The sequence below is a fragment of the Schistocerca cancellata genome, chromosome 4 (genome assembly GCF_023864275.1).
Source record: "Schistocerca cancellata isolate TAMUIC-IGC-003103 chromosome 4, iqSchCanc2.1, whole genome shotgun sequence".
Lineage (NCBI taxonomy): Eukaryota > Metazoa > Arthropoda > Insecta > Orthoptera > Acrididae > Schistocerca > Schistocerca cancellata.
In genome coordinates, this window is record NC_064629.1 from 245,015,208 (window position 1) to 245,042,050 (window position 26,843).

General features: G+C 36.8%; 3 protein-coding genes across 3 annotated transcripts; all 3 read left to right on the forward strand.

Annotated features, from left to right (window-relative positions):
* The first annotated feature begins 1,144 nt into the window (after positions 1-1,144).
* On the forward strand, positions 1,145-2,069 carry LOC126184050 (uncharacterized). Its single transcript, XM_049926410.1, has 3 exons — positions 1,145-1,247; positions 1,296-1,691; positions 2,020-2,069. The coding sequence occupies exons 1-3, from the start codon at positions 1,145-1,147 to the stop codon at positions 2,067-2,069; spliced, it is 549 nt and encodes a 182-aa protein (XP_049782367.1).
* A 7,472-nt stretch (positions 2,070-9,541) lies between these two features.
* On the forward strand, positions 9,542-10,424 carry LOC126184051 (uncharacterized). The gene is made up of 3 exons (XM_049926411.1): positions 9,542-9,602; positions 9,651-10,046; positions 10,375-10,424. Exons 1-3 carry the CDS (start codon positions 9,542-9,544, stop codon positions 10,422-10,424), a joined length of 507 nt encoding a protein of 168 aa, XP_049782368.1.
* Positions 10,425-17,853: 7,429 nt separating this feature from the next.
* Positions 17,854-18,778, forward strand: LOC126184052 (uncharacterized). Its single transcript, XM_049926412.1, has 3 exons — positions 17,854-17,956; positions 18,005-18,400; positions 18,729-18,778. Exons 1-3 carry the CDS (start codon positions 17,854-17,856, stop codon positions 18,776-18,778), a joined length of 549 nt encoding a protein of 182 aa, XP_049782369.1.
* The last annotated feature ends 8,065 nt before the right edge of the window (positions 18,779-26,843 follow it).

Sequence of the window (26,843 nt, forward strand, 5' to 3'; positions counted from 1 at the left end):
CCTTAGGTTAGTTAGGTTTAATTAGTTCTAAGTTCTAGGCGACTGGTGACCTCAGAAGTTAAGTCGCATAGTGCTCAGAGCCATTTGAACCATTTGAAGAAAGCACAAAGAAAGGAATAATGTATTTAGGAATATTTATTGGAATACTTACATTGATTGAGTGGCTACTTCACAACATAGTCACCAATGTTGTTGAGACATTTTTGAAACAGTGCACCTTCTGTTGCATGCTCATCTCATAGAAGCCAGCCGCTAACATCCATCACCACAACGTTGTTTCAGTTGGCACCTCAGCGTCATTGTGGAGATGTATTGCATTAAAAAGGAATTCATGAGATGGAACAGATAACAGCCACTCGGATCAAGTTCACAGCTGTAGTGCAGGTGGTTGAACTTCTCCCATCCAAACTGATTTGGGAAATTTCATGTGACATTGACTTTGTGGTGTGCTGAGAATATTGTGTGCAAGATGAGAATTTTTGTAGCCTTTAATTGTGGATTTGAACAGTTATCTTTTGGACTCATTAACTGGGATTTCTTCCAGTGCCTGATTCTTTATGCTTCACTTTGATGCAGGTTGTACTCAAGTTCTTGGAAGATAAAAAAATCCTATTGTGTAATACGAGATGGCAAGAAAGAAGTTTGATCTCCAGAAATGAATTTCAGATATGAACAAGAGATCATTTTATGTACCATGTAGGAGTCACTCATTGAATCCTGATGTAAATGATGCTGCTAGTCTTCTAAATATGCTGTTTCCATGTTTTCGACAGTGAAAAGCTTGTATGTCTTCTTCTCGTCCTCCGTTTGACTTTGGGATGTCTTGAAGAAGTATCTGCCTAACCTGTCGCTGAAGCCACTGAGCAATACTAGGTGGGAAAGTAGCATCAATGACCTTACTCCGCTGAGGTTTCAAATTGGAGACGTTTTTGATGCACTGGTTCAGATATCAGAAAAATTCAATGGCATGACCGCTCACGAAACAACGTCACTTGTGAATCAAATAAAAAATTACACCTTTCTCACTTCTCTGGTAATATGATATGACATTGTCCTTCACATCAGTGCAGTCGGTAAGACCCTCCAGACCATTGACATAACCGTTTCTGAGACTGTGGAAACGCTTGAAATACGAAAGCATAAAATGAGGCCTGCAGAACAGAAGAAAAGTTTTGTGTCTTTCTTGATGGATTCCAAGGAATTGGCTAAAGAATTACAGCTAGAAGATCTGATATTACCATGGATAAGTGTTTCCTGGTAATGAAGTAAGAAGCCAATACACTTTACCTATGTAGGAAGGGATGAGACAATAGATGACCCAACAAAACGAAATAAGATTGAATTCTACTATTATCGTTTGGATATAGTAATCACATCTTTGGATGACAGATTCAGTCAACTGAAAGCTCATTGTGATTATTTTGATTTTCTCTATGACATTGACGAGCTGAAGAATACACCTCCTGACAGCCTGGACACAAAGTGTAGAAACCTCTCATCGATTTTGCAAGATCATGAGTCAAGCGACATTGATGCACTGGAGTTTAGAGATGAACTAAAAGTGCTTTCAACATTGTTGAAACCTGGAATAGGTCCAAAAGAGATTCTGAAGTTTATGGGAAGACATAATTTTTGGCCGAATGTTAACATTGCTCTGAGAATTCCCCTAACACTCTCAGTGACAGTTGCGAGTGGAAAGAGGAGTTTCTCAAAACTGAAATTGATAAAGACATACCTCTGATCAATGATGAACAAAATTCATTTGAATGATCTTGCAACAATATTGATTGAGAATGAGCTGATGGAGGACTTATATTACACAGATCATGTGAAGGAGTTTGCGCAAGCAAAAGCTAAGAAGGTTCGATTTGTCTAGTATTTTTTTAAATTTTTATATTATGATCAGTGTCTTGGTTATTTACTGTGTTGTTTATTATTTTGTTCAACATTAAATAGTTATCGTAAATATTATTGTTCAAACCAAATTATCATTAAATTGTAAATATATTTTGTTTTCAGTTGAATACATTATAAGTTCACAACCATTGAAAAATGTTTATTTACGTTAACTGTAAGTTCAAGCCACGCAAGATTAGCCAAGCAGTCTAAGGCGCTGTAGTTATGGACTGTGTGGCTGGCCCTGGCGGAGGTTCGAGTCTTCCCTCGGGCATGGCTGTGTGTATTTGTCCTCGGGATAATTTAGGATAAGTAGTGAATAAGCTTAGAGAGTGATGACCTTAGCAGTTAAGCCCCATTATATTTCACACACATTTGGACAATTGAGTAAATACACAAGGCTTATAAAAATTAGCTTGATTTATTCAATCAGATCTGATTCCACTTTAGAGCTAGTGCCCAGCAACTGTTTTGTACAAATCTGTAGAGAATGTCACCAACCAGTGGCAATTTTTGTTTCTATTTCCCAGATCTACATAGATTGTTTCACAGTGTAGCTATTCTCAGTGCTTGGAGTTATGTTTACATCTATACCGTAACGCTGAGTGTAACTGTTAACATGACAGTTTACATAAAAGCACATATTAACAGCTTTGAGACAAGCCAAAGAAATTCCACAAACGTTTTGCATAAAAAAGAGGGGGGGCGCAATTTAGGAGCTCGCGCGGAGAGGCACTTGGGCTTATATACTGATAAATGAGACCACTTTTTGACTACATCTAATAACTTCAAAAGCTATGGGCATTTCCTATCTTTTCACATATACATTCCCAACTTCTCAAGAGCAGTATCAAAGGCAACAATTTTGACTGACCAGGAATATACAGATATAACACTGATAATTGCAAAAACAGGAAACGTTTAGTAACTGATAACATAACATAAAACATAGACAGCTTACAGTATGTTCATACACCAACAACTAAAGCCACAGAAACCAATGCAATATAGCGGAACTGTTGGGAATACTGGAAACATATTTGAAATATGCTTCAAAATGTACACAGTTATCCCATTTAATGTCTGCACTGTTTTTAATGTACTTCCTTAAAATTCGAAGTACATTATCCTCAGTGCATTCACAAAGTTGTATATCTGACCAACAGACAAAATTAATACACTATACAACATGAACAAAGAAACCTCCTATTCCATATATGCAGTAGCGTATAATTATACCCTAAGCTAGATGTCTCACAATAAAGTTGAGTAAGACACAAACTATTAAGTCAATAGCTATAAGAACACCAAAGCTATTCATGATACAATACACACCTATTGGTAACATATATGATACCAACAAGAAAGCTATTTCCAGTAGCTCAAAAGTACCTCACATCACACTTTCACACATGGACTCATAAACTAGAATTGTCCTCAGTAACTTTAGCCACTGAACACAAATAATGGTTTAAAAATAGTTCATTACCAGCAATATGCAACACAGGCTGCATCTATATTGAACACATCATACTTCATGTTGTAGTGATAGAAATGAAGCAGTAATGAGTCTACTACTTAACAGTGAAAAGCCATGATTAAAGGCTATGAAAATTCTTATCTCATACACAGGATACTCAAGACACCATACAGCCAATGCCACATGAAATTTACTGAATCAGTTTTGATGCGAGAACTTCAATCACCAGCACTACAGCTGTGGACTGGGTCAAGTGGCTGTCATCTATTCCGTGTCATGATTTCTTTTTTGTTGCAAAACATTTCCACACTGAAGCTGAGGTACCAACTGGAAGGATATTATGGTGTTGGATTTTGGCAGCTGGGTCCTATGAGATGTGGATGCACTTGTATGTGCACGGTTTCAAAAATGACTCAACAATGTCAGTAATTATGTTGTGAAGTAGCCACTCAACTAATGTAAACATTCCAATAAATGTTACTAAATACATTTTTCCTTTCTTTATAGACCATAAAAACTTTCTTTCTGGTAACAACTTGTTTTAACACTATCAGGTGAAGTGAAAGTAAATTACATTCCCTGCGGATGTAATTTACACATATGAACACCCAAAATACTCCTGCACTTTGTAACAGTAGGCTCAGAAAATAAAATTACAGTATAAATTTACTCCATTAGCAACAATGTGCAACCCATGATACATTCACAACATACCATGTGACACCTCTTGTTGAGAAATGTTGTAATATAGATATTTACTGTTCACTATAGGATTACAAACCAAATTATTTAATCTTGAATAATCACAATGCATTTACTGACAAACGTGACCACTCTTGACTACACATAGGAATTTTAAAAGCTATGGAAAATTACTATCTTTTCGCATCTACATTGCTCCAACAATGCCAACTTCTAAAGAGTAGTATCAAAGGCAACAATTTTGCCTAACCAAAAATATACAGATATATCACTGGTGAGTGCAAATACCTGTCATGTCATTAGATGTAATGCATTGTACAAGTTACAGGAACTACTAATACTAATGTCACACAACATACCTACCTCAAACAAATGTCGTCCGTGGGAATAGATACTTCTGACCTAGTACTCCAACTCTGACAATCAACTGGGAATGATGTCATTACCTGTAAATACAAATCAATTTGGCATTAGCCAAACATATCAGAATTTTCTTAGTACATGTACTATCCCCTAAACAGCATCCTTCACACACACTAGTTAACATGTGCGTAACTTACATAACAGAAAAGCAAAGATTACTAATCAAATACAGAAATGTACATAGCACAGACTACTTGAGACTGGTTCTGAAATTAACCCTCCATCAAAATGAGAAACTACCCCAAAATAGTAGCATTTCCATTACTGTATTTAAATAGTAAACTTATCTCATTTTCGTATCATTTCTTTGTGTGACATCAATCTCAAACAACAATTGCGTATCAAACTTAAATTAAATAACAAGAAGTCTCATATACCTACCATGCCTTATTCAACACTATTGTAAGAGAAGGATGTTATGATCTCAGGACTTACAAAGGGATAACAAAAACACTTTATTTTAGTGCTGCTGACTTTCCACAACTCTCAAACAATAAGTTGAACTGAAGAAGACAAGACAATATAAAACAATCATAAGTCATTTGTGAATCTCACAGTTTTCTATTCCATGAAAGAGATGGGCATTGTTAGGGTTTTCAAGATCTGTTTTTAAAATTTGTTGCATAACATGCTTCAAATCTGCTGCCAACAATTGGCCTTTGGCATTACACATACAATTTTGATGTTGAAGTACACAACATGAGCTCAAGATCTGATGCACTAGTTTCACATGTAACATATGCTTTTCTTTTCCATGGTACAAGCAGACAGTGTACATGTCTTTCAGTAGTGACTTAGTACTTGAGGGAATGCCAATTATTCAGTTGCAGCAGTTAAGGTACAAACATTTCTTTTTTCAATATAAAAACAAACAAAATTAATTGACACCATTAAAATCACCATCAACAGTATTTTCTTTAAGTGGTGTTTTTTTTATTCTCCAGTACTAACATAATAAAGTAAAAGGTACTCATTCTCGATTCGAGAGCAAACATGATTACAGAACAGTCCACTAACTTGCAATCCCAAGGAATTCACTCCTGGCCAGATGCGGTAAGAATTCAACTGCATACCACAGTGTGCCAATGGCCTTACCGCATTGGGAACAGCAGTTCTTGCCAGGTCACCAATTATTAGCATTGTGGACCTTGGCCACTACTTGTATGGGTGACTGGCCACATCTGTTCAGCACTGTTGGCCAATGGGTTGCACTCTGCCATCGAGATGAATGAACGGAGGTACTTCAATTAGAACTACATGCTCTGGTTTCATAACTTGATAACTGGTGGGGCAGCAGTTTGCTCACCACTCACTCGTACAATTTCACCTTTAGTGATGCTTATAACCTGTGGATGAAACAGCAGTCAGTTGCTACCAGTGGTCATCCAAGGACTGTTTCAATGAAGTTTGGTTTTTATACATTATTGCATACTATTTATTACAACAGTTCACATCATCAAAAACTATAGAAATTTGAATGACAATTTCTTTCTCACAGTCAGATTTCGATGTCTTTACCTTATTGCTTAGCAGCTAATTGTATATGGCTCAACAATAAAAGAAGAAAAATTAGTAGAGAAAATCATGACTTCTCCAACTAAGCAATCATCATTTAAGATCTCAATGAAAATATAAAGAAGCACAGGAAATGTTTTATAATTGATAACATAACATACACCATAGACTGTTTACAGCATGTTCATAAACCAACAACTACAGTCACAGAATCCAGTGCAATATGGTAGAACTGTTGGGAATACTGATAACATATTTGAAATATGCTTCAAAATGTTCTCAGTTGTCCCATTTAATGTCTGCACTGTGTTTCATGCACTTCCTTAAAATTAGGAGTACATTACCTTCAGTGCATTCACAAACTTATATATCTGACCAACTGACAAAAATTAATACACTATATAACAAGAACCAAGAAACCTCCTAGTCCATATATATGCAGTAGTGCATAATTATACCATAAGCTAGATGTCTGGCAATAAAGTTCAGTAACACACAAGGTGTTAAGTCAACAGCTATAAGAACACCAAGGCTTTTCACAATACAATACATAGCTTTTGGTAACATATATGATACCAACAAGAAATCTATTTCCAGTACCTCAAATGTACCTCACATCACACACTTTCACAATAAAATGTTATTCTAACATATCAACAGTTACAACCTCCTTCCAATATAGAACTGTGAGCTCCTTATGGCAACCAACAACATCAAAACTGAAGCTGTGAGTACAAAGGAACAGAGACTTTGCAACAGTTTCAAGGTATTTGTATTAATTGAAAGTGTATCATGTGATAGTCAGAAAGGTTAACTGCAGGTAATACTTAACTGATACATACCCAAAAAATAAGATGGCCTATACTCTGTGTAGACACTATAAAAATGTATTTCAAATTTCTGCTGAAGTTAATGTGAATTACATTGCCCTATGGAAGTAACAGCTACACATCGACTCATAAACTAACCTTGTCCTCAGTAACTTTAGGCACTGAACACAAATAATGGTTTAAAACTAGTTCATTACCAGCAATACGCTACTCAGGATGCATCTATACTGTAATATGTCATACTTCATGTTGTACTGATTGAAATGAAGCAGTTAATGAGTCCACTAGGTAATTGTGCAAAGCCACGATTAAAGGCTACAAAAATTCTTATCTTGCATACAGGATACTCAGGACACCGTACAGCCAATGCCACATGAAATTTACTGAATCAGTCTGGATGGCAGATACTAGTATTAGTAGTCCTTGTAACTTGTGCAAAGCATTGCATTTTATGATGTGAGGGGTATTTGCACTCACCAGTGTTATATCTGTATATTTTTGGTAAGGCACAATTGTTGCCTTTGATACAGCTCTTGAAAATTGGCATTGTTGGAGCAATGTAGATGTGAAAGGTGGTTATGTTCCATAGCTTTTAAAATTCCTATGTGTAGTCAAAAAGTGGTCTCATTGCCAGTAATTGAGTTTTGCATATACAAAATTAAATTGTTTTTGTTTTGTAATCTTATTGAGAACATGGGTATACAAATAAGAACATTCTCAACAACAAGTGTCACCTGGCATGATGTGGATGTAGCATAGGTTGCTCCTTGTTGCTAATGGACTATATTTATAATACCATTTTATTTTCTGAGCCTACTTTTACAGAGTGCAGGAATATTTTAGGTGTTAATATGTATAAATTACATCCACAGTGAATGTAATTCACTTTCATTTCAGCTGATAGTGTAAATACAAGTTGCAACCAGAAAGCATAAAGGCCAGCTGGTGTGGCCGTGCGGTTAAAGGCGCTTCAGTCTGGAACTGCGTGACCGCTACGGTCGCAGGTTCGAATCCTGCCTCAGGCATGGATGTGTGTGATGTCCTTAGGTTAGTTAGGTTTAATTAGTTCTAAGTTCTAGGTGAGTGGTGACCTCAGAAGTTAAGTCGCATAGTGCTCAGAGCCATTTGAACCATTTGAAGAAAGCATAAAGAAAGGAAAAATGTGAAACTTCCTGGCAGATTAAAACTGTGTGCCCGACCGGGACTCGAACTCGGGACCTTTGCCTTTCGCGGGCAAGTGCTCTACCAACTGAGCTACCGAAGCACGACTCACGCACGGTACCCACATCTTTACTTCTGCCAGTACCTCGTCTCCTACCTTCCAAACTTTACAGAAGCTAAGCCATGTCTCCGCAATATCCTTTCTTTCAGGAGTGCTAGTTCTGCAAGGTTCGCAGGAGAGCTTCTGTAAAGTTTGGAAGGTAGGAGACGAGGTACTGGCAGAAGTAAAGCTGTGGGTACCAGGCGTGAGTCGTGCTTCGGTAGCTCAGTTGGTAGAGCACTTGCCCGCGAAAGGCAAAGGTCCCGAGTTCTAGTCTCGGTCTGGCACACAGTTTTAATCTGCCAGGAAGTTTCATATCAGCGCACACTCCGCTGCAGAGTGAAAATCTCATTCTGGAAAGGAAAAATGTATTTAGGAATATTTATTGGAATACTTACATTGATTGAGTGGCTACTTCACAACATAGTCACCAACGTTGTTGAGACATTTTTGAAACAGTGCACCTTCAGTTGCATGCTCATCTCATAGAAGCCAGCCGCTAACATCCATCACCACAATGTTGTTTCAGTTGGCACCTCAGCGTCATTGTGGAGATGTATTGCATTAAAAAGGAATTCATGAGATGGAACAGATAACAGCCACTCGGATCAAGTTCACAGCTGTAGTGCAGGTGGTTGAACTTCTCCCATCCAAACTGATTTGGGAAATTTCATGTGACATTGACTTTGTGGTGTGCTGAGAATATTGTGTGCAAGATGAGAATTTTTGTAGCCTTTAATTGTGGATTTGAACAGTTATCTTTTGGACTCATTAACTGGGATTTCTTCCAGTGCCTGATTCTTTATGCTTCACTTTGATGCAGGTTGTACTCAAGTTCTTGGAAGATAAAAAAATCCTATTGTGTAATACGAGATGGCAAGAAAGAAGTTTGATCTCCAGAAATGAATTTCAGATATGAACAAGAGATCATTTTATGTACCATGTAGGAGTCACTCATTGAATCCTGATGTAAATGATGCTGCTAGTCTTCTAAATATGCTGTTTCCATGTTTTCGACAGTGAAAAGCTTGTATGTCTTCTTCTCGTCCTCCGTTTGACTTTGGGATGTCTTGAAGAAGTATCTGCCTAACCTGTCGCTGAAGCCACTGAGCAATACTAGGTGGGAAAGTAGCATCAATGACATTACTCCGCTGAGGTTTCAAATTGGAGACGTTTTTGATGCACTGGTTCAGATATCAGAAAAATTCAATGGCATGACCGCTCACGAAACAACGTCACTTGTGAATCAAATAAAAAATTACACCTTTCTCACTTCTCTGGTAATCTGATATGACATTGTCCTTCACATCAGTGCAGTCGGTAAGACCCTCCAGACCATTGACATAACCGTTTCTGAGACTGTGGAAACGCTTGAAATACGAAAGCATAAAATGAGGCCTGCAGAAACAGAAGAAAAGTTTTGTGTCTTTCTTGATGGATTCCAAGGAATTGGCTAAAGAATTACAGCTAGAAGATCTGACATTACCATGGATAAGTGTTTCCTGGTAATGAAGTAAGAAGCCAATACACTTTACCTATGAAGGAAGGGATGAGACAATAGATGACCCAACAAAACGAAATACGATTGAATTCTACTATTATCGTTTAGATATAGTAATCACATCTTTGGATGACAGATTCAGTCAACTGAAAGCTCATTGTGATTATTTTGATTTTCTCTATGACATTGACGAGCTGAAGAATACACCTCCTGACAGCCTGGACACAAAGTGTAGAAACCTCTCATCGATTTTGCAAGATCATGAGTCAAGCGACATTGATGCACTGGAGTTTAGAGATGAACTAAAAGTGCTTTCAACATTGTTGAAACCTGGAATAGGTCCAAAAGAGATTCTGAAGTTTATGGGAAGACATAATTTTTGGCCGAATGTTAACATTGCTCTGAGAATTCCCCTAACACTCTCAGTGACAGTTGCGAGTGGAAAGAGGAGTTTCTCAAAACTGAAATTGATAAAGACATACCTCTGATCAATGATGAACAAAATTCATTTGAATGATCTTGCAACAATATCGATTGAGAATGAGCTGACGGAGGACTTACATTACACAGATCATGTGAAGGAGTTTGCGCAAGCAAAAGCTAAGAAGGTTCGATTTGTCTAGTATTTTTTTAAATTTTTATATTATGATCAGTGTCTTGGTTATTTACTGTGTTGTTTATTATTTTGTTCAACATTAAACAGTTATCGTAAATATTATTGTTCAAACCAAATTATCATTAAATTGTAAATATATTTTGTTTTCAGTTGAATACATTATATGTTCACAACCATTGAAAAATGTTTATTTACGTTAACTGTAAGTTCAAGCCACGCAAGATTAGCCAAGCAGTCTAAGGCGCTGTAGTTATGGACTGTGTGGCTAGCCCCGGCGGAGGTTCGAGTCTTCCCTCGGGCATGGGTGTGTGTATTTGTCCTCGGGATAATTTAGGGTAAGTAGTGAATAAGCTTAGAGAGTGATGACCTTAGCAGTTAAGCCCCATTATATTTCACACACATTTGGACGATTGAGTAAATACACAAGGCTTATAAAAATTAGCTTGATTTATTCAATCAGATCTGATTCCACTTTAGAGCTAGTGCCCAGCAACTGTTTTGTACAAATCTGTAGAGAATGTCACCAACCAGTGGCAATTTTTGTTTCTATTTCCCAGATCTACATAGATTGTTTCACAGTGTAGCTATTCTCAGTGCTTGGAGTTATGTTTACATCTATACCGTAACGCTGAGTGTAACTGTTAACATGACGGTTTACATAAAAGCACATATTAACAGCTTTGAGACAAGCCAAAGAAATTCCACAAACGTTTTGCATAAAAAAGAGGGGGGGCGCAATTTAGGAGCTCGCGCGGAGAGGCACTTGGGCTTATATACTGATAAATGAGACCACTTTTTGACTACATCTAATAACTTCAAAAGCTATGGGCATTTCCTATCTTTTCACATATACATTCCCAACTTCTCAAGAGCAGTATCAAAGGCAACAATTTTGACTGACCAGGAATATACAGATATAACACTGATAATTGCAAAAACAGGAAACGTTTAGTAACTGATAACATAACATAAAACATAGACAGCTTACAGTATGTTCATACACCAACAACTAAAGCCACAGAAACCAATGCAATATAGCGGAACTGTTGGGAATACTGGAAACATATTTGAAATATGCTTCAAAATGTACACAGTTATCCCATTTAATGTCTGCACTGTTTTTAATGTACTTCCTTAAAATTCGAAGTACATTATCCTCAGTGCATTCACAAAGTTGTATATCTGACCAACAGACAAAATTAATACACTATACAACATGAACAAAGAAACCTCCTATTCCATATATGCAGTAGCGTATAATTATACCCTAAGCTAGATGTCTCACAATAAAGTTGAGTAAGATACAAACTATTAAGTCAATAGCTATAAGAACACCAAAGCTATTCATGATACAATACACACCTATTGGTAACATATATGATACCAACAAGAAAGCTATTTCCAGTAGCTCAAAAGTACCTCACATCACACTTTCACACATGGACTCATAAACTAGAATTGTCCTCAGTAACTTTAGCCACTGAACACAAATAATGGTTTAAAAATAGTTCATTACCAGCAATATGCAACACAGGCTGCATCTATATTGAACACATCATACTTCATGTTGTAGTGATAGAAATGAAGCAGTAATGAGTCTACTACTTAACAGTGAAAAGCCATGATTAAAGGCTATGAAAATTCTTATCTCATACACAGGATACTCAAGACACCATACAGCCAATGCCACATGAAATATACTGAATCAGTTTTGATGGGAGAACTGCAATCACCAGCACTACAGCTGTGGACTGGGTCAAGTGGCTGTCATCTATTCCTTGTCATGATTTCTTTTTTGTTGCAAAACATTTCCACACTGTAGCTGAGGTACCAACTGGAAGGATATTATGGTGTTGGATTTTGGCAGCTGGGTCCTATGAGATGTGGATGCACTTGTATGTGCACGGTTTCAAAAATGACTCAACAATGTCAGTAATTATGTTGTGAAGTAGCCACTCAACTAATGTAAACATTCCAATAAATGTTACTAAATACATTTTTCCTTTCTTTATAGACCATAAAAACTTTCTTTCTGGTAACAACTTGTTTTAACACTATCAGGTGAAGTGAAAGTAAATTACATTCCCTGCGGATGTAATTTACACATATGAACACCCAAAATACTCCTGCACTTTGTAACAGTAGGCTCAGAAAATAAAATTACAGTATAAATTTACTCCATTAGCAACAATGTGCAACCCATGATACATTCACAACATACCATGTGACACCTCTTGTTGAGAAATGTTGTAATATAGATATTTACTGTTCACTATAGGATTACAAACCAAATTATTTAATCTTGAATAATCACAATGCATTTACTGACAAACGTGACCACTCTTGACTACACATAGGAATTTTAAAAGCTATGGAAAATTACTATCTTTTCGCATCTACATTGCTCCAACAATGCCAACTTCTAAAGAGTAGTATCAAAGGCAACAATTTTGCCTAACCAAAAATATACAGATATATCACTGGTGAGTGCAAATACCTGTCATGTCATTAGATGTAATGCATTGTACAAGTTACAGGAACTACTAATACTAATGTCACACAACATACCTACCTCAAACAAATGTCGTCCGTGGGAATAGATACTTCTGACCTAGTACTCCAACTCTGACAATCAACTGGGAATGATGTCATTACCTGTAAATACAAATCAATTTGGCATTAGCCAAACATATCAGAATTTTCTTAGTACATGTACTATCCCCTAAACAGCATCCTTCACACACACTAGTTAACATGTGCGTAACTTACATAACAGAAAAGCAAAGATTACTAATCAAATACAGAAATGTACATAGCACAGACTACTTGAGACTGGTTCTGAAATTAACCCTCCATCAAAATGAGAAACTACCCCAAAATAGTAGCATTTCCATTACTGTATTTAAATAGTAAACTTATCTCATTTTCGTATCATTTCTTTGTGTGACATCAATCTCAAACAACAATTGCGTATCAAACTTAAATTAAATAACAAGAAGTCTCATATACCTACCATGCCTTATTCAACACTATTGTAAGAGAAGGATGTTATGATCTCAGGACTTACAAAGGGATAACAAAAACACTTTATTTTAGTGCTGCTGACTTTCCACAACTCTCAAACAATAAGTTGAACTGAAGAAGACAAGACAATATAAAACAATCATAAGTCATTTGTGAATCTCACAGTTTTCTATTCCATGAAAGAGATGGGCATTGTTAGGGTTTTCAAGATCTGTTTTTAAAATTTGTTGCATAACATGCTTCAAATCTGCTGCCAACAATTGGCCTTTGGCATTACACATACAATTTTGATGTTGAAGTACACAACATGAGCTCAAGATCTGATGCACTAGTTTCACATGTAACATATGCTTTTCTTTTCCATGGTACAAGCAGACAGTGTACATGTCTTTCAGTAGTGACTTAGTACTTGAGGGAATGCCAATTATTCAGTTGCAGCAGTTAAGGTACAAACATTTCTTTTTTCAATATAAAAACAAACAAAATTAATTGACACCATTAAAATCACCATCAACAGTATTTTCTTTAAGTGGTGTTTTTTTTATTCTCCAGTACTAACATAATAAAGTAAAAGGTACTCATTCTCGATTCGAGAGCAAACATGATTACAGAACAGTCCACTAACTTGCAATCCCAAGGAATTCACTCCTGGCCAGATGCGGTAAGAATTCAACTGCATACCACAGTGTGCCAATGGCCTTACCGCATTGGGAACAGCAGTTCTTGCCAGGTCACCAATTATTAGCATTGTGGACCTTGGCCACTACTTGTATGGGTGACTGGCCACATCTGTTCAGCACTGTTGGCCAATGGGTTGCACTCTGCCATCGAGATGAATGAACGGAGGTACTTCAATTAGAACTACATGCTCTGGTTTCATAACTTGATAACTGGTGGGGCAGCAGTTTGCTCACCACTCACTCGTACAATTTCACCTTTAGTGATGCTTATAACCTGTGGATGAAACAGCAGTCAGTTGCTACCAGTGGTCATCCAAGGACTGTTTCAATGAAGTTTGGTTTTTATACATTATTGCATACTATTTATTACAACAGTTCACATCATCAAAAACTATAGAAATTTGAATGACAATTTCTTTCTCACAGTCAGATTTCGATGTCTTTACCTTATTGCTTAGCAGCTAATTGTATATGGCTCAACAATAAAAGAAGAAAAATTAGTAGTGAAAATCATGACTTCTCCAACTAAGCAATCATCATTTAAGATCTCAATGAAAATATAAAGAAGCACAGGAAATGTTTTATAATTGATAACATAACATACACCATAGACTGTTTACAGCATGTTCATAAACCAACAACTACAGTCACAGAATCCAGTGCAATATGGTAGAACTGTTGGGAATACTGATAACATATTTGAAATATGCTTCAAAATGTTCTCAGTTGTCCCATTTAATGTCTGCACTGTGTTTCATGCACTTCCTTAAAATTAGGAGTACATTACCTTCAGTGCATTCACAAACTTATATATCTGACCAACTGACAAAAATTAATACACTATATAACAAGAACCAAGAAACCTCCTAGTCCATATATATGCAGTAGTGCATAATTATACCATAAGCTAGATGTCTGGCAATAAAGTTCAGTAACACACAAGGTGTTAAGTCAACAGCTATAAGAACACCAAGGCTTTTCACAATACAATACATAGCCTTTGGTAACATATATGATACCAACAAGAAATCTATTTCCAGTACCTCAAATGTACCTCACATCACACACTTTCACAATAAAATGTTATTCTAACATATCAACAGTTACAACCTCCTTCCAATATAGAACTGTGAGCTCCTTATGGCAACCAACAACATCAAAACTGAAGCTGTGAGTACAAAGGAACAGAGACTTTGCAACAGTTTCAAGGTATTTGTATTAATTGAAAGTGTATCATGTGATAGTCAGAAAGGTTAACTGCAGGTAATACTTAACTGATACATACCCAAAAAATAAGATGGCCTATACTCTGTGTAGACACTATAAAAATGTATTTCAAATTTCTGCTGAAGTTAATGTGAATTACATTGCCCTATGGAAGTAACAGCTACACATCGACTCATAAACTAACCTTGTCCTCAGTAACTTTAGGCACTGAACACAAATAATGGTTTAAAACTAGTTCATTACCAGCAATACGCTACTCAGGATGCATCTATACTGTAATATGTCATACTTCATGTTGTACTGATTGAAATGAAGCAGTTAATGAGTCCACTAGGTAATTGTGCAAAGCCACGATTAAAGGCTACAAAAATTCTTATCTTGCATACAGGATACTCAGGACACCGTACAGCCAATGCCACATGAAATTTACTGAATCAGTCTGGATGGCAGATACTAGTATTAGTAGTCCTTGTAACTTGTGCAAAGCATTGCATTTTATGATGTGAGGGGTATTTGCACTCACCAGTGTTATATCTGTATATTTTTGGTAAGGCACAATTGTTGCCTTTGATACAGCTCTTGAAAATTGGCATTGTTGGAGCAATGTAGATGTGAAAGGTGGTTATGTTCCATAGCTTTTAAAATTCCTATGTGTAGTCAAAAAGTGGTCTCATTGCCAGTAATTGAGTTTTGCATATACAAAATTAAATTGTTTTTGTTTTGTAATCTTATTGAGAACATGGGTATACAAATAAGAACATTCTCAACAACAAGTGTCACCTGGCATGATGTGGATGTAGCATAGGTTGCTCCTTGTTGCTAATGGACTATATTTATAATACCATTTTATTTTCTGAGCCTACTTTTACAGAGTGCAGGAATATTTTAGGTGTTAATATGTATAAATTACATCCACAGTGAATGTAATTCACTTTCATTTCAGCTGATAGTGTAAATACAAGTTGCAACCAGAAAGCATAAAGGCCAGCTGGTGTGGCCGTGCGGTTAAAGGCGCTTCAGTCTGGAACTGCGTGACCGCTACGGTCGCAGGTTCGAATCCTGCCTCAGGCATGGATGTGTGTGATGTCCTTAGGTTAGTTAGGTTTAATTAGTTCTAAGTTCTAGGTGAGTGGTGACCTCAGAAGTTAAGTCGCATAGTGCTCAGAGCCATTTGAACCATTTGAAGAAAGCATAAAGAAAGGAAAAATGTGAAACTTCCTGGCAGATTAAAACTGTGTGCCCGACCGGGACTCGAACTCGGGACCTTTGCCTTTCGCGGGCAAGTGCTCTACCAACTGAGCTACCGAAGCACGACTCACGCACGGTACCCACAGCTTTACTTCTGCCAGTACCTCGTCTCCTACCTTCCAAACTTTACAGAAGCTAAGCCATGTCTCCGCAATATCCTTTCTTTCAGGAGTGCTAGTTCTGCAAGGTTCGCAGGAGAGCTTCTGTAAAGTTTGGAAGGTAGGAGACGAGGTACTGGCAGAAGTAAAGCTGTGGGTACCAGGCGTGAGTCGTGCTTCGGTAGCTCAGTTGGTAGAGCACTTGCCCGCGAAAGGCAAAGGTCCCGAGTTCTAGTCTCGGTCTGGCACACAGTTTTAATCTGCCAGGAAGTTTCATATCAGCGCACACTCCGCTGCAGAGTGAAAATCTCATTCTGGAAAGGAAAAATGTATTTAGGAATATTTATTGGAATACTTACATTGATTGAGTGGCTACTTCACAACATAGTCACCAACGTTGTTGAGACATTTTTGAAACAGTGCACCTTCTGTTGCATGCTCATCTCATAGAAGCCAGCCGCTAACATCCATCACCACAACGTTGTTTCAGTTGGCACCTCAGCGTCATTGTGGAGATGTATTGCATTAAAAAGGAATTCATGAGATGGAACAGATAACAGCCACTCGGATCAAGTTCACAGCTGTAGTGCAGGTGGTTGAACTTCTCCCATCCAAACTGATTTGGGAAATTTCATGTGACATTGACTTTGTGGTGTGCTGAGAATATTGTGTGCAAGATGAGAATTTTTGTAGCCTTTAATTGTGGATTTGAACAGTTATCTTTTGGACTCATTAACTGGGATTTCTTCCAGTGCCTGATTCTTTATGCTTCACTTTGATGCAGGTTGTACTCAAGTTCTTGGAAGATAAAAAAATCCTATTGTGTAATACGAGATGGCAAGAAAGAAGTTTGATCTCCAGAAATGAATTTCAGATATGAACAAGAGATCATTTTATGTACCATGTAGGAGTCACTCATTGAATCCTGATGTAAATGATGCTGCTAGTCTTCTAAATATGCTGTTTCCATGTTTTCGACAGTGAAAAGCTTGTATGTTTTCTTCTCGTCCTCCGTTTGACTTTGGGATGTCTTGAAGAAGTATCTGCCTAACCTGTCGCTGAAGCCACTGAGCAATACTAGGTGGGAAAGTAGCATCAATGACCTTACTCCGCTGAGGTTTCAAATTGGAGACGTTTTTGATGCACTGGTTCAGATATCAGAAAAATTCAATGGCATGACCGCTCACGAAACAACGTCACTTGTGAATCAAATAAAAAATTACACCTTTCTCACTTCTCTGGTAATCTGATATGACATTGTCCTTCACATCAGTGCAGTCGGTAAGACCCTCCAGACCATTGACATAACCGTTTCTGAGACTGTGGAAACGCTTGGAATACGAAAGCATAAAATGAGGCCTGCAGAACAGAAGAAAAGTTTTGTGTCTTTCTTGATGGATTCCAAGGAATTGGCTAAAGAATTACAGCTAGAAGATCTGATATTACCATGGATAAGTGTTTCCTGGTAATGAAGTAAGAAGCCAATACACTTTACCTATGTAGGAAGGGATGAGACAATAGATGACCCAACAAAACGAAATAAGATTGAATTCTACTATTATCGTTTGGATATAGTAATCACATCTTTGGATGACAGATTCAGTCAACTGAAAGCTCATTGTGATTATTTTGATTTTCTCTATGACATTGACGAGCTGAAGAATACACCTCCTGACAGCCTGGACACAAAGTGTAGAAACCTCTCATCGATTTTGCAAGATCATGAGTCAAGCGACATTGATGCACTGGAGTTTAGAGATGAACTAAAAGTGCTTTCAACATTGTTGAAACCTGGAATAGGTCCAAAAGAGATTCTGAAGTTTATGGGAAGACATAATTTTTGGCCGAATGTTAACATTGCTCTGAGAATTCCCCTAACACTCTCAGTGACAGTTGCGAGTGGAAAGAGGAGTTTCTCAAAACTGAAATTGATAAAGACATACCTCTGATCAATGATGAACAAAATTCATTTGAATGATCTTGCAACAATATTGATTGAGAATGAGCTGATGGAGGACTTACATTACACAGATCATGTGAAGGAGTTTGCGCAAGCAAAAGCTAAGAAGGTTCGATTTGTCTAGTATTTTTTTAAATTTTTATATTATGATCAGTGTCTTGGTTATTTACTGTGTTGTTTATTATTTTGTTCAACATTAAATAGTTATCGTAAATATTATTGTTCAAACCAAATTATCATTAAATTGTAAATATATTTTGTTTTCAGTTGAATACATTATAAGTTCACAACCATTGAAAAATGTTTATTTACGTTAACTGTAAGTTCAAGCCACGCAAGATTAGCCAAGCAGTCTAAGGCACTGTAGTTATGGACTGTGTGGCTGGCCCTGGCGGAGGTTCGAGTCTTCCCTCGGGCATGGCTGTGTGTATTTGTCCTCGGGATAATTTAGGATAAGTAGTGAATAAGCTTACAGAGTGATGACCCTAGCAGTTAAGCCCCATTAGATTTCACACACATTTGGACAATTGAGTAAATACACAAGGCTTATAAAAATTAGCTTGATTTATTCAATCAGATCTGATTCCACTTTAGAGCTAGTGCCCAGCAACTGTTTTGTACAAATCTGTAGAGAATGTCACCAACCAGTGGCAATTTTTGTTTCTATTTCCCAGATCTACATAGATTGTTTCACAGTGTAGCTATTCTCAGTGCTTGGAGTTATGTTTACATCTATACCGTAACGCTGAGTGTAACTGTTAACATGACGGTTTACATAAAAGCACATATTAACAGCTTTGAGACAAGCCAAAGAAATTCCACAAACATTTTGCATAAAAAAGAGGGGGGGCGCAATTTAGGAGCTCGCGCGGAGAGGCACTTGGGCTTATATACTGATAAATGAGACCACTTTTTGACTACATCTAATAACTTCAAAAGCTATGGGCATTTCCTATCTTTTCACATATACATTCCCAACTTCTCAAGAGCAGTATCAAAGGCAACAATTTTGACTGACCAGGAATATACAGATATAACACTGATAATTGCAAAAACAGGAAACGTTTAGTAACTGATAACATAACATAAAACATAGACAGCTTACAGTATGTTCATACACCAACAACTAAAGCCACAGAAACCAATGCAATATAGCGGAACTGTTGGGAATACTGGAAACATATTTGAAATATGCTTCAAAATGTACACAGTTATCCCATTTAATGTCTGCACTGTTTTTAATGTACTTCCTTAAAATTCGAAGTACATTATCCTCAGTGCATTCACAAAGTTGTATATCTGACCAACAGACAAAATTAATACACTATACAACATGAACAAAGAAACCTCCTATTCCATATATGCAGTAGCGTATAATTATACCCTAAGCTAGATGTCTCACAATAAAGTTGAGTAAGACACAAACTATTAAGTCAATAGCTATAAGAACACCAAAGCTATTCATGATACAATACACACCTATTGGTAACATATATGATACCAACAAGAAAGCTATTTCCAGTAGCTCAAAAGTACCTCACATCACACTTTCACACATGGACTCATAAACTAGAATTGTCCTCAGTAACTTTAGCCACTGAACACAAATAATGGTTTAAAAATAGTTCATTACCAGCAATATGCAACACAGGCTGCATCTATATTGAACACATCATACTTCATGTTGTAGTGATAGAAATGAAGCAGTAATGAGTCTACTACTTAACAGTGAAAAGCCATGATTAAAGGCTACGAAAATTCTTATCTCATACACAGGATACTCAAGACACCATACAGCCAATGCCACATGAAATTTACTGAATCAGTTTTGATGCGAGAACTTCAATCACCAGCACTACAGCTGTGGACTGGGTCAAGTGGCTGTCATCTATTCCGTGTCATGATTTCTGTTTTGTTCAAAACATTTCCACACTGAAGCTGAGGTACCAACTGGAAGGATATTATGGTGTTGGATTTTGGCAGCTGGGTCCTATGAGATGTGGATGCACTTGTATGTGCATGGTTTCAAAAATGACTCAACAATGTCAGTAATTATGTTGTGAAGTAGCCACTCAACTAATGTAAACATTCCAATAAATGTTACTAAATACATTTTTCCTTTCTTTATAGACCATAAAAACTTTCTTTCTGGTAACAACTTGTTTTAACACTATCAGGTGAAGTGAAAGTAAATTACATTCCCTGCGGATGTAATTTACACATATGAACACCCAAAATACTCCTGCACTTTGTAACAGTAGGCTCAGAAAATAAAATTACAGTATAAATTTACTCCATTAGCAACAATGTGCAACCCATGATACATTCACAACATACCATGTGACACCTCTTGTTGAGAAATGTTGTAATATAGATATTTACTGTTCACTATAGGATTACAAACCAAATTATTTAATCTTGAATAATCACAATGCATTTACTGACAAACGTGACCACTCTTGACTACACATAGGAATTTTAAAAGCTATGGAAAATTACTATCTTTTCGCATCTACATTGCTCCAACAATGCCAACTTCTAAAGAGTAGTATCAAAGGCAACAATTTTGCCTAACCAAAAATATACAGATATATCACTGGTGAGTGCAAATACCTGTCATGTCATTAGATGTAATGCATTGTACAAGTTACAGGAACTACTAATACTAATGTCACACAACATACCTACCTCAAACAAATGTCGTCCGTGGGAATAGATACTTCTGACCTAGTACTCCAACTCTGACAATCAACTGGGAATGATGTCATTACCTGTAAATACAAATCAATTTGGCATTAGCCAAACATATCAGAATTTTCTTAGTACATGTACTATCCCCTAAACAGCATCCTTCACACACACTAGTTAACATGTGCGTAACTTACATAACAGAAAAGCAAAGATTACTAATCAAATACAGAAATGTACATAGCACAGACTACTTGAGACTGGTTCTGAAATTAACCCTCCATCAAAATGAGAAACTACCCCAAAATAGTAGCATTTCCATTACTGTATTTAAATAGTAAACTTATCTCATTTTCGTATCATTTCTTTGTGTGACATCAATCTCAAACAACAATTGCGTATCAAACTTAAATTAAATAACAAGAAGTCTCATATACCTACCATGCCTTATTCAACACTATTGTAAGAGAAGGATGTTATGATCTCAGGACTTACAAAGGGATAACAAAAACACTTTATTTTAGTGCTGCTGACTTTCCACAACTCTCAAACAATAAGTTGAACTGAAGAAGACAAGACAATATAAAACAATCATAAGTCATTTGTGAATCTCACAGTTTTCTATTCCATGAAAGAGATGGGCATTGTTAGGGTTTTCAAGATCTGTTTTTAAAATTTGTTGCATAACATGCTTCAAATCTGCTGCCAACAATTGGCCTTTGGCATTACACGTACAATTTTGATGTTGAAGTACACAACATGAGCTCAAGATCTGATGCACTAGTTTCACATGTAACGTATGCTTTTCTTTTCCATGGTACAAGCAGACAGTGTACATGTCTTTCAGTAGTGACTTAGTACTTGAGGGAATGCCAATTATTCAGTTGCAGCAGTTAAGGTACAAACATTTCTTTTTTCAATATAAAAACAAACAAAATTAATTGACACCATTAAAATCACCATCAACAGTATTTTCTTTAAGTGGTGTTTTTTTTATTCTCCAGTACTAACATAATAAAGTAAAAGGTACTCATTCTCGATTCGAGAGCAAACATGATTACAGAACAGTCCACTAACTTGCAATCCCAAGGAATTCACTCCTGGCCAGATGCGGTAAGAATTCAACTGCATACCACAGTGTGCCAATGGCCTTACCGCATTGGGAACAGCAGTTCTTGCCAGGTCACCAATTATTAGCATTGTGGACCTTGGCCACTACTTGTATGGGTGACTGGCCACATCTGTTCAGCACTGTTGGCCAATGGGTTGCACTCTGCCATCGAGATGAATGAACGGAGGTACTTCAATTAGAACTACATGCTCTGGTTTCATAACTTGATAACTGGTGGGGCAGCAGTTTGCTCACCACTCACTCGTACAATTTCACCTTTAGTGATGCTTATAACCTGTGGATGAAACAGCAGTCAGTTGCTACCAGTGGTCATCCAAGGACTGTTTCAATGGAGTTTGGTTTTTATACATTATTGCATACTATTTATTACAACAGTTCACATCATCAAAAACTATAGAAATTTGAATGACAATTTCTTTCTCACAGTCAGATTTCGATGTCTTTACCTTATTGCTTAGCAGCTAATTGTATATGGCTCAACAATAAAAGAAGAAAAATTAGTAGTGAAAATCATGACTTCTCCAACTAAGCAATCATCATTTCAGATCTCAATGAAAATATAAGGAAGCACAGGAAATGTTTTATAATTGATAACATAACATACACCATAGACTGTTTACAGCATGTTCATAAACCAACAACTACAGTCACAGAATCCAGTGCAATATGGTAGAACTGTTGGGAATACTGATAACATATTTGAAATATGCTTCAAAATGTTCTCAGTTGTCCCATTTAATGTCTGCACTGTGTTTCATGCACTTCCTTAAAATTAGGAGTACATTACCTTCAGTGCATTCACAAACTTATATATCTGACAAACTGACAAAAATTAATACACTATATAACAAGAACCAAGAAACCTCCTAGTCCATATATATGCAGTAGTGCATAATTATACCATAAGCTAGATGTCTGGCAATAAAGTTCAGTAACACACAAGGTGTTAAGTCAACAGCTATAAGAACACCAAGGCTTTTCACAATACAATACATAGCTTTTGGTAACATATATGATACCAACAAGAAATCTATTTCCAGTACCTCAAACGTACCTCACATCACACACTTTCACAATAAAATGTTATTCTAACATATCAACAGTTACAACCTCCTTCCAATATAGAACTGTGAGCTCCTTATGGCAACCAACAACATCAAAACTGAAGCTGTGAGTACAAAGTAACAGAGACTTTGCAACAGTTTCAAGGTATTTGTATTAATTGAAAGTGTATCATGTGATAGTCAGAAAGGTTAACTGCAGGTAATACTTAACAGATACATACCCAAAAAATAAGAAGGCCCATACTCTGTGTAGACACTATAAAAATGTATTTCAAATTTCTGCTGCAGTAAATGTGAATTACATTGCCCTATGGAAGTAACAGCTACACATCGACTCATAAACTAACCTTGTCCTCAGTAACTTTAGGCACTGAACACAAATAATGGTTTAAAACTAGTTCATTACCAGCAATACGCTACTCAGGATGCATCTATACTGTAATATGTCATACTTCATGTTGTACTGATTGAAATGAAGCAGTTAATGAGTCCACTAGGTAATTGTGCAAAGCCACGATTAAAGGCTACAAAAATTCTTATCTTGCATACAGGATACTCAGGACACCGTACAGCCAATGCCACATGAAATTTACTGAATCAGTCTGGATGGCAGATACTAGTATTAGTAGTCCTTGTAACTTGTGCAAAGCATTGCATTTTATGATGTGAGGGGTATTTGCACTCACCAGTGATATATCTGTATATTTTTGGTAAGGCACAATTGTTGCCTTTGATACAGCTCTTGAAAATTGGCATTGTTGGAGCAATGTAGATGTGAAAGGTGGTTATGTTCCATAGCTTTTAAAATTCCTATGTGTAGTCAAAAAGTTGTCTCATTGTCAGTAATTGAGTTTTGCATATACAAAATTAAATTGTTTTGTTTTGTAATCTTATTGAGAACATGGGTATGCAAATAAGAACATTCTCAACAACAAGTGTCACCTGGCATGATGTGGATGTAGCATAGGTTGCTCCTTGTTGCTAATGGACTATATTTATAATACCATTTTATTTTCTGAGCCTACTTTTACAGAGTGCAGGAATATTTTAGGTGTTAATATGTATAAATTACATCCACAGTGAATGTAATTCACTTTAATTTCAGCTGATAGTGTAAATACAAGTTGCAACCAGAAAGCATAAAGGCCAGCCGGTGTGGCCTCGCGGTTAAAGGCGCTTCAGTCTGGAACTGCGTGACCGCTACGGTCGCAGGTTCGAATCCTGCCTCGGGCATGGATGTGTGTGATGTCCATAGGTTAGTTAGGTTTAATTAGTTCTAAGTTCTAGGCGACTGGTGACCTCAGAAGTTAAGTCGCATAGTGCTCAGAGCCATTTGAACCATTTGAAGAAAGCATAAAGAAAGGAAAAATGTATTTAGGAATATTTATTGGAATACTTACATTGATTGAGTGGCTACTTCACAACATAGTCACCAACGTTGTTGAGACATTTTTGAAACAGTGCACCTTCTGTTGCATGCTCATCTCATAGAAGCCAGCCGCTAACATCCAGCACCACAACGTTGTTTCAGTTGGCACCTCAGCATCATTGTGGAGATGTATTGCATTAAAAAGGAATTCATGAGATGGAACAGATGACAGCCACTCGGATCAAGTTCACAGCTGTAGTGCAGGTGGTTGAACTTCTCCCATCCAAACAGATTCAGGAAATTTCATGTGACATTGGCTTTGTGGTGTGCTGAGAATATTGTGTGCAAGATGAGAATTTTTGTAGCCTTTAATTGTGGATTTGAACAGTTATCTTTTGGACTCATTAACTGCTTCTTTTCAATCAGTACAACATGAGGTATGACATGTTACAATATAGATGCATTCTGAGTTGCATATTGCTATTAATGAACTAGTTTTAAACCATTATTTGTGTTCGGTGCCTAAAGTCACTGAGGATTAGGTTAGTTTATGAGTCGAAGTGTAGCTGTTACTTCCATAGGGAGTTGAAATTCACATTAATTTCAGCAGAATTTTGAAATCATTTTTGTAGTGTCTACACAGAGTATGGGCCTTCTTATTTTTTGGGTATGTATCTTTTAAGTACTGCCTGCAGTTAACCTTTCTGACCATCACATGATACACTTTCAATTAATACAAATACTTTGAAACTGTTGCAAAGCCTCTGTTACTTTGTACTCACAGCTTCAGTTTTGACGTTGTTGGTTGCCATAAGGCGCTCAAAGTTCTAAATTGTTGTTATGTTATAATAACATATTATTGTGAAAGTGTGCGGTGTGAGGTACTTTTGAGCTACTGGAAATAGATTTCTTGTTGGTATCATAAATGTTATCAAAAGGTGTGTATTGTAGTATTGAAGTATGTTACTCTATGAATTTTACAAACAGATCTTGTAAGTCCTAAGATTGCACATTTTTTTCATGGAATAGAAAACTGTGAGATTCACAAATCACTTAGGATCATTTTATATTGTATTGTCTGCTTCAGTCAAAAAAATTGTTCAAATGCCTCTGAGCACTATGTGACTTAACATCTGAGGTCATCAGTCCCCCAGAATGTAGAACTACCTAAACCTAACTAACCTAAGGACATCACACACATCCATGCCCAAGGCAGGATTCGAACCTGTGACCGAGGCAGTCGCACGGTTCCGGACCTAAGTGCCTATAGCCGCTTGGCCACCTGCTTCAATCGAAATTATTGTTTCCAAGTTGTGGAAAATGAGCAGCACTAAAAGGAAGTGACTTTCTTATACCTTTGTAACTGCTGAGATCATAATATCCTTCTCTTACACTAATGTGAATAAAGCATTACAGGAAAATGGGACTTACTGTTATTAAGTTAAGTTTATTACAAGGTTGTTAATTAAGATTGATATAGCAAGGAGAATCTCAAATAACAACCATGTATCCAACTTAACTTAAGTCACTTATACCTACCATGCATTATTCAACATTAGTATAAGAGAAGGATGTTATGATCTCAGGACTTACAAAGGGATAACAAAGTCACTTTACTTAAGCGCTGCTCATTTTCCACAATTCTAAAACAATAATTCCGATTGAAGCAGGCAATACATTTTGAATTGATCAAAACTGATTTATCGATAAAGTTTTTGAGTCCTTGAAAATGTTATACATTGTTAGTGTTCTTTCAAGATCTGTATTTAAAATTCATGGGGTAAAATGCTTAAAAACTGCTGTCAACAATTGGCCTTTGGCATTACACATATAATATTGCTGTTAAAGTACATGAGATGAGCACAAGATCTGATGCACTGGTTTCACATGTAACTAATGCTTTGCTTTTCCACAGTACAAGCATACAGTGTACATGACATTGAGAACTGACTTTGTACTTGTGGGAATGCCAATTATTCAGTTGCAGTAGTTACGGCAATAACATTCATCAATATACAAAACAAACAAAATTACTTGCTGCCATTGAAATCACCACAACTGTATTTTCTTTAAGTGATGTTCTATTCACCAGCACTAACATAATAAAATAGAAATTACTCATTCTTGAT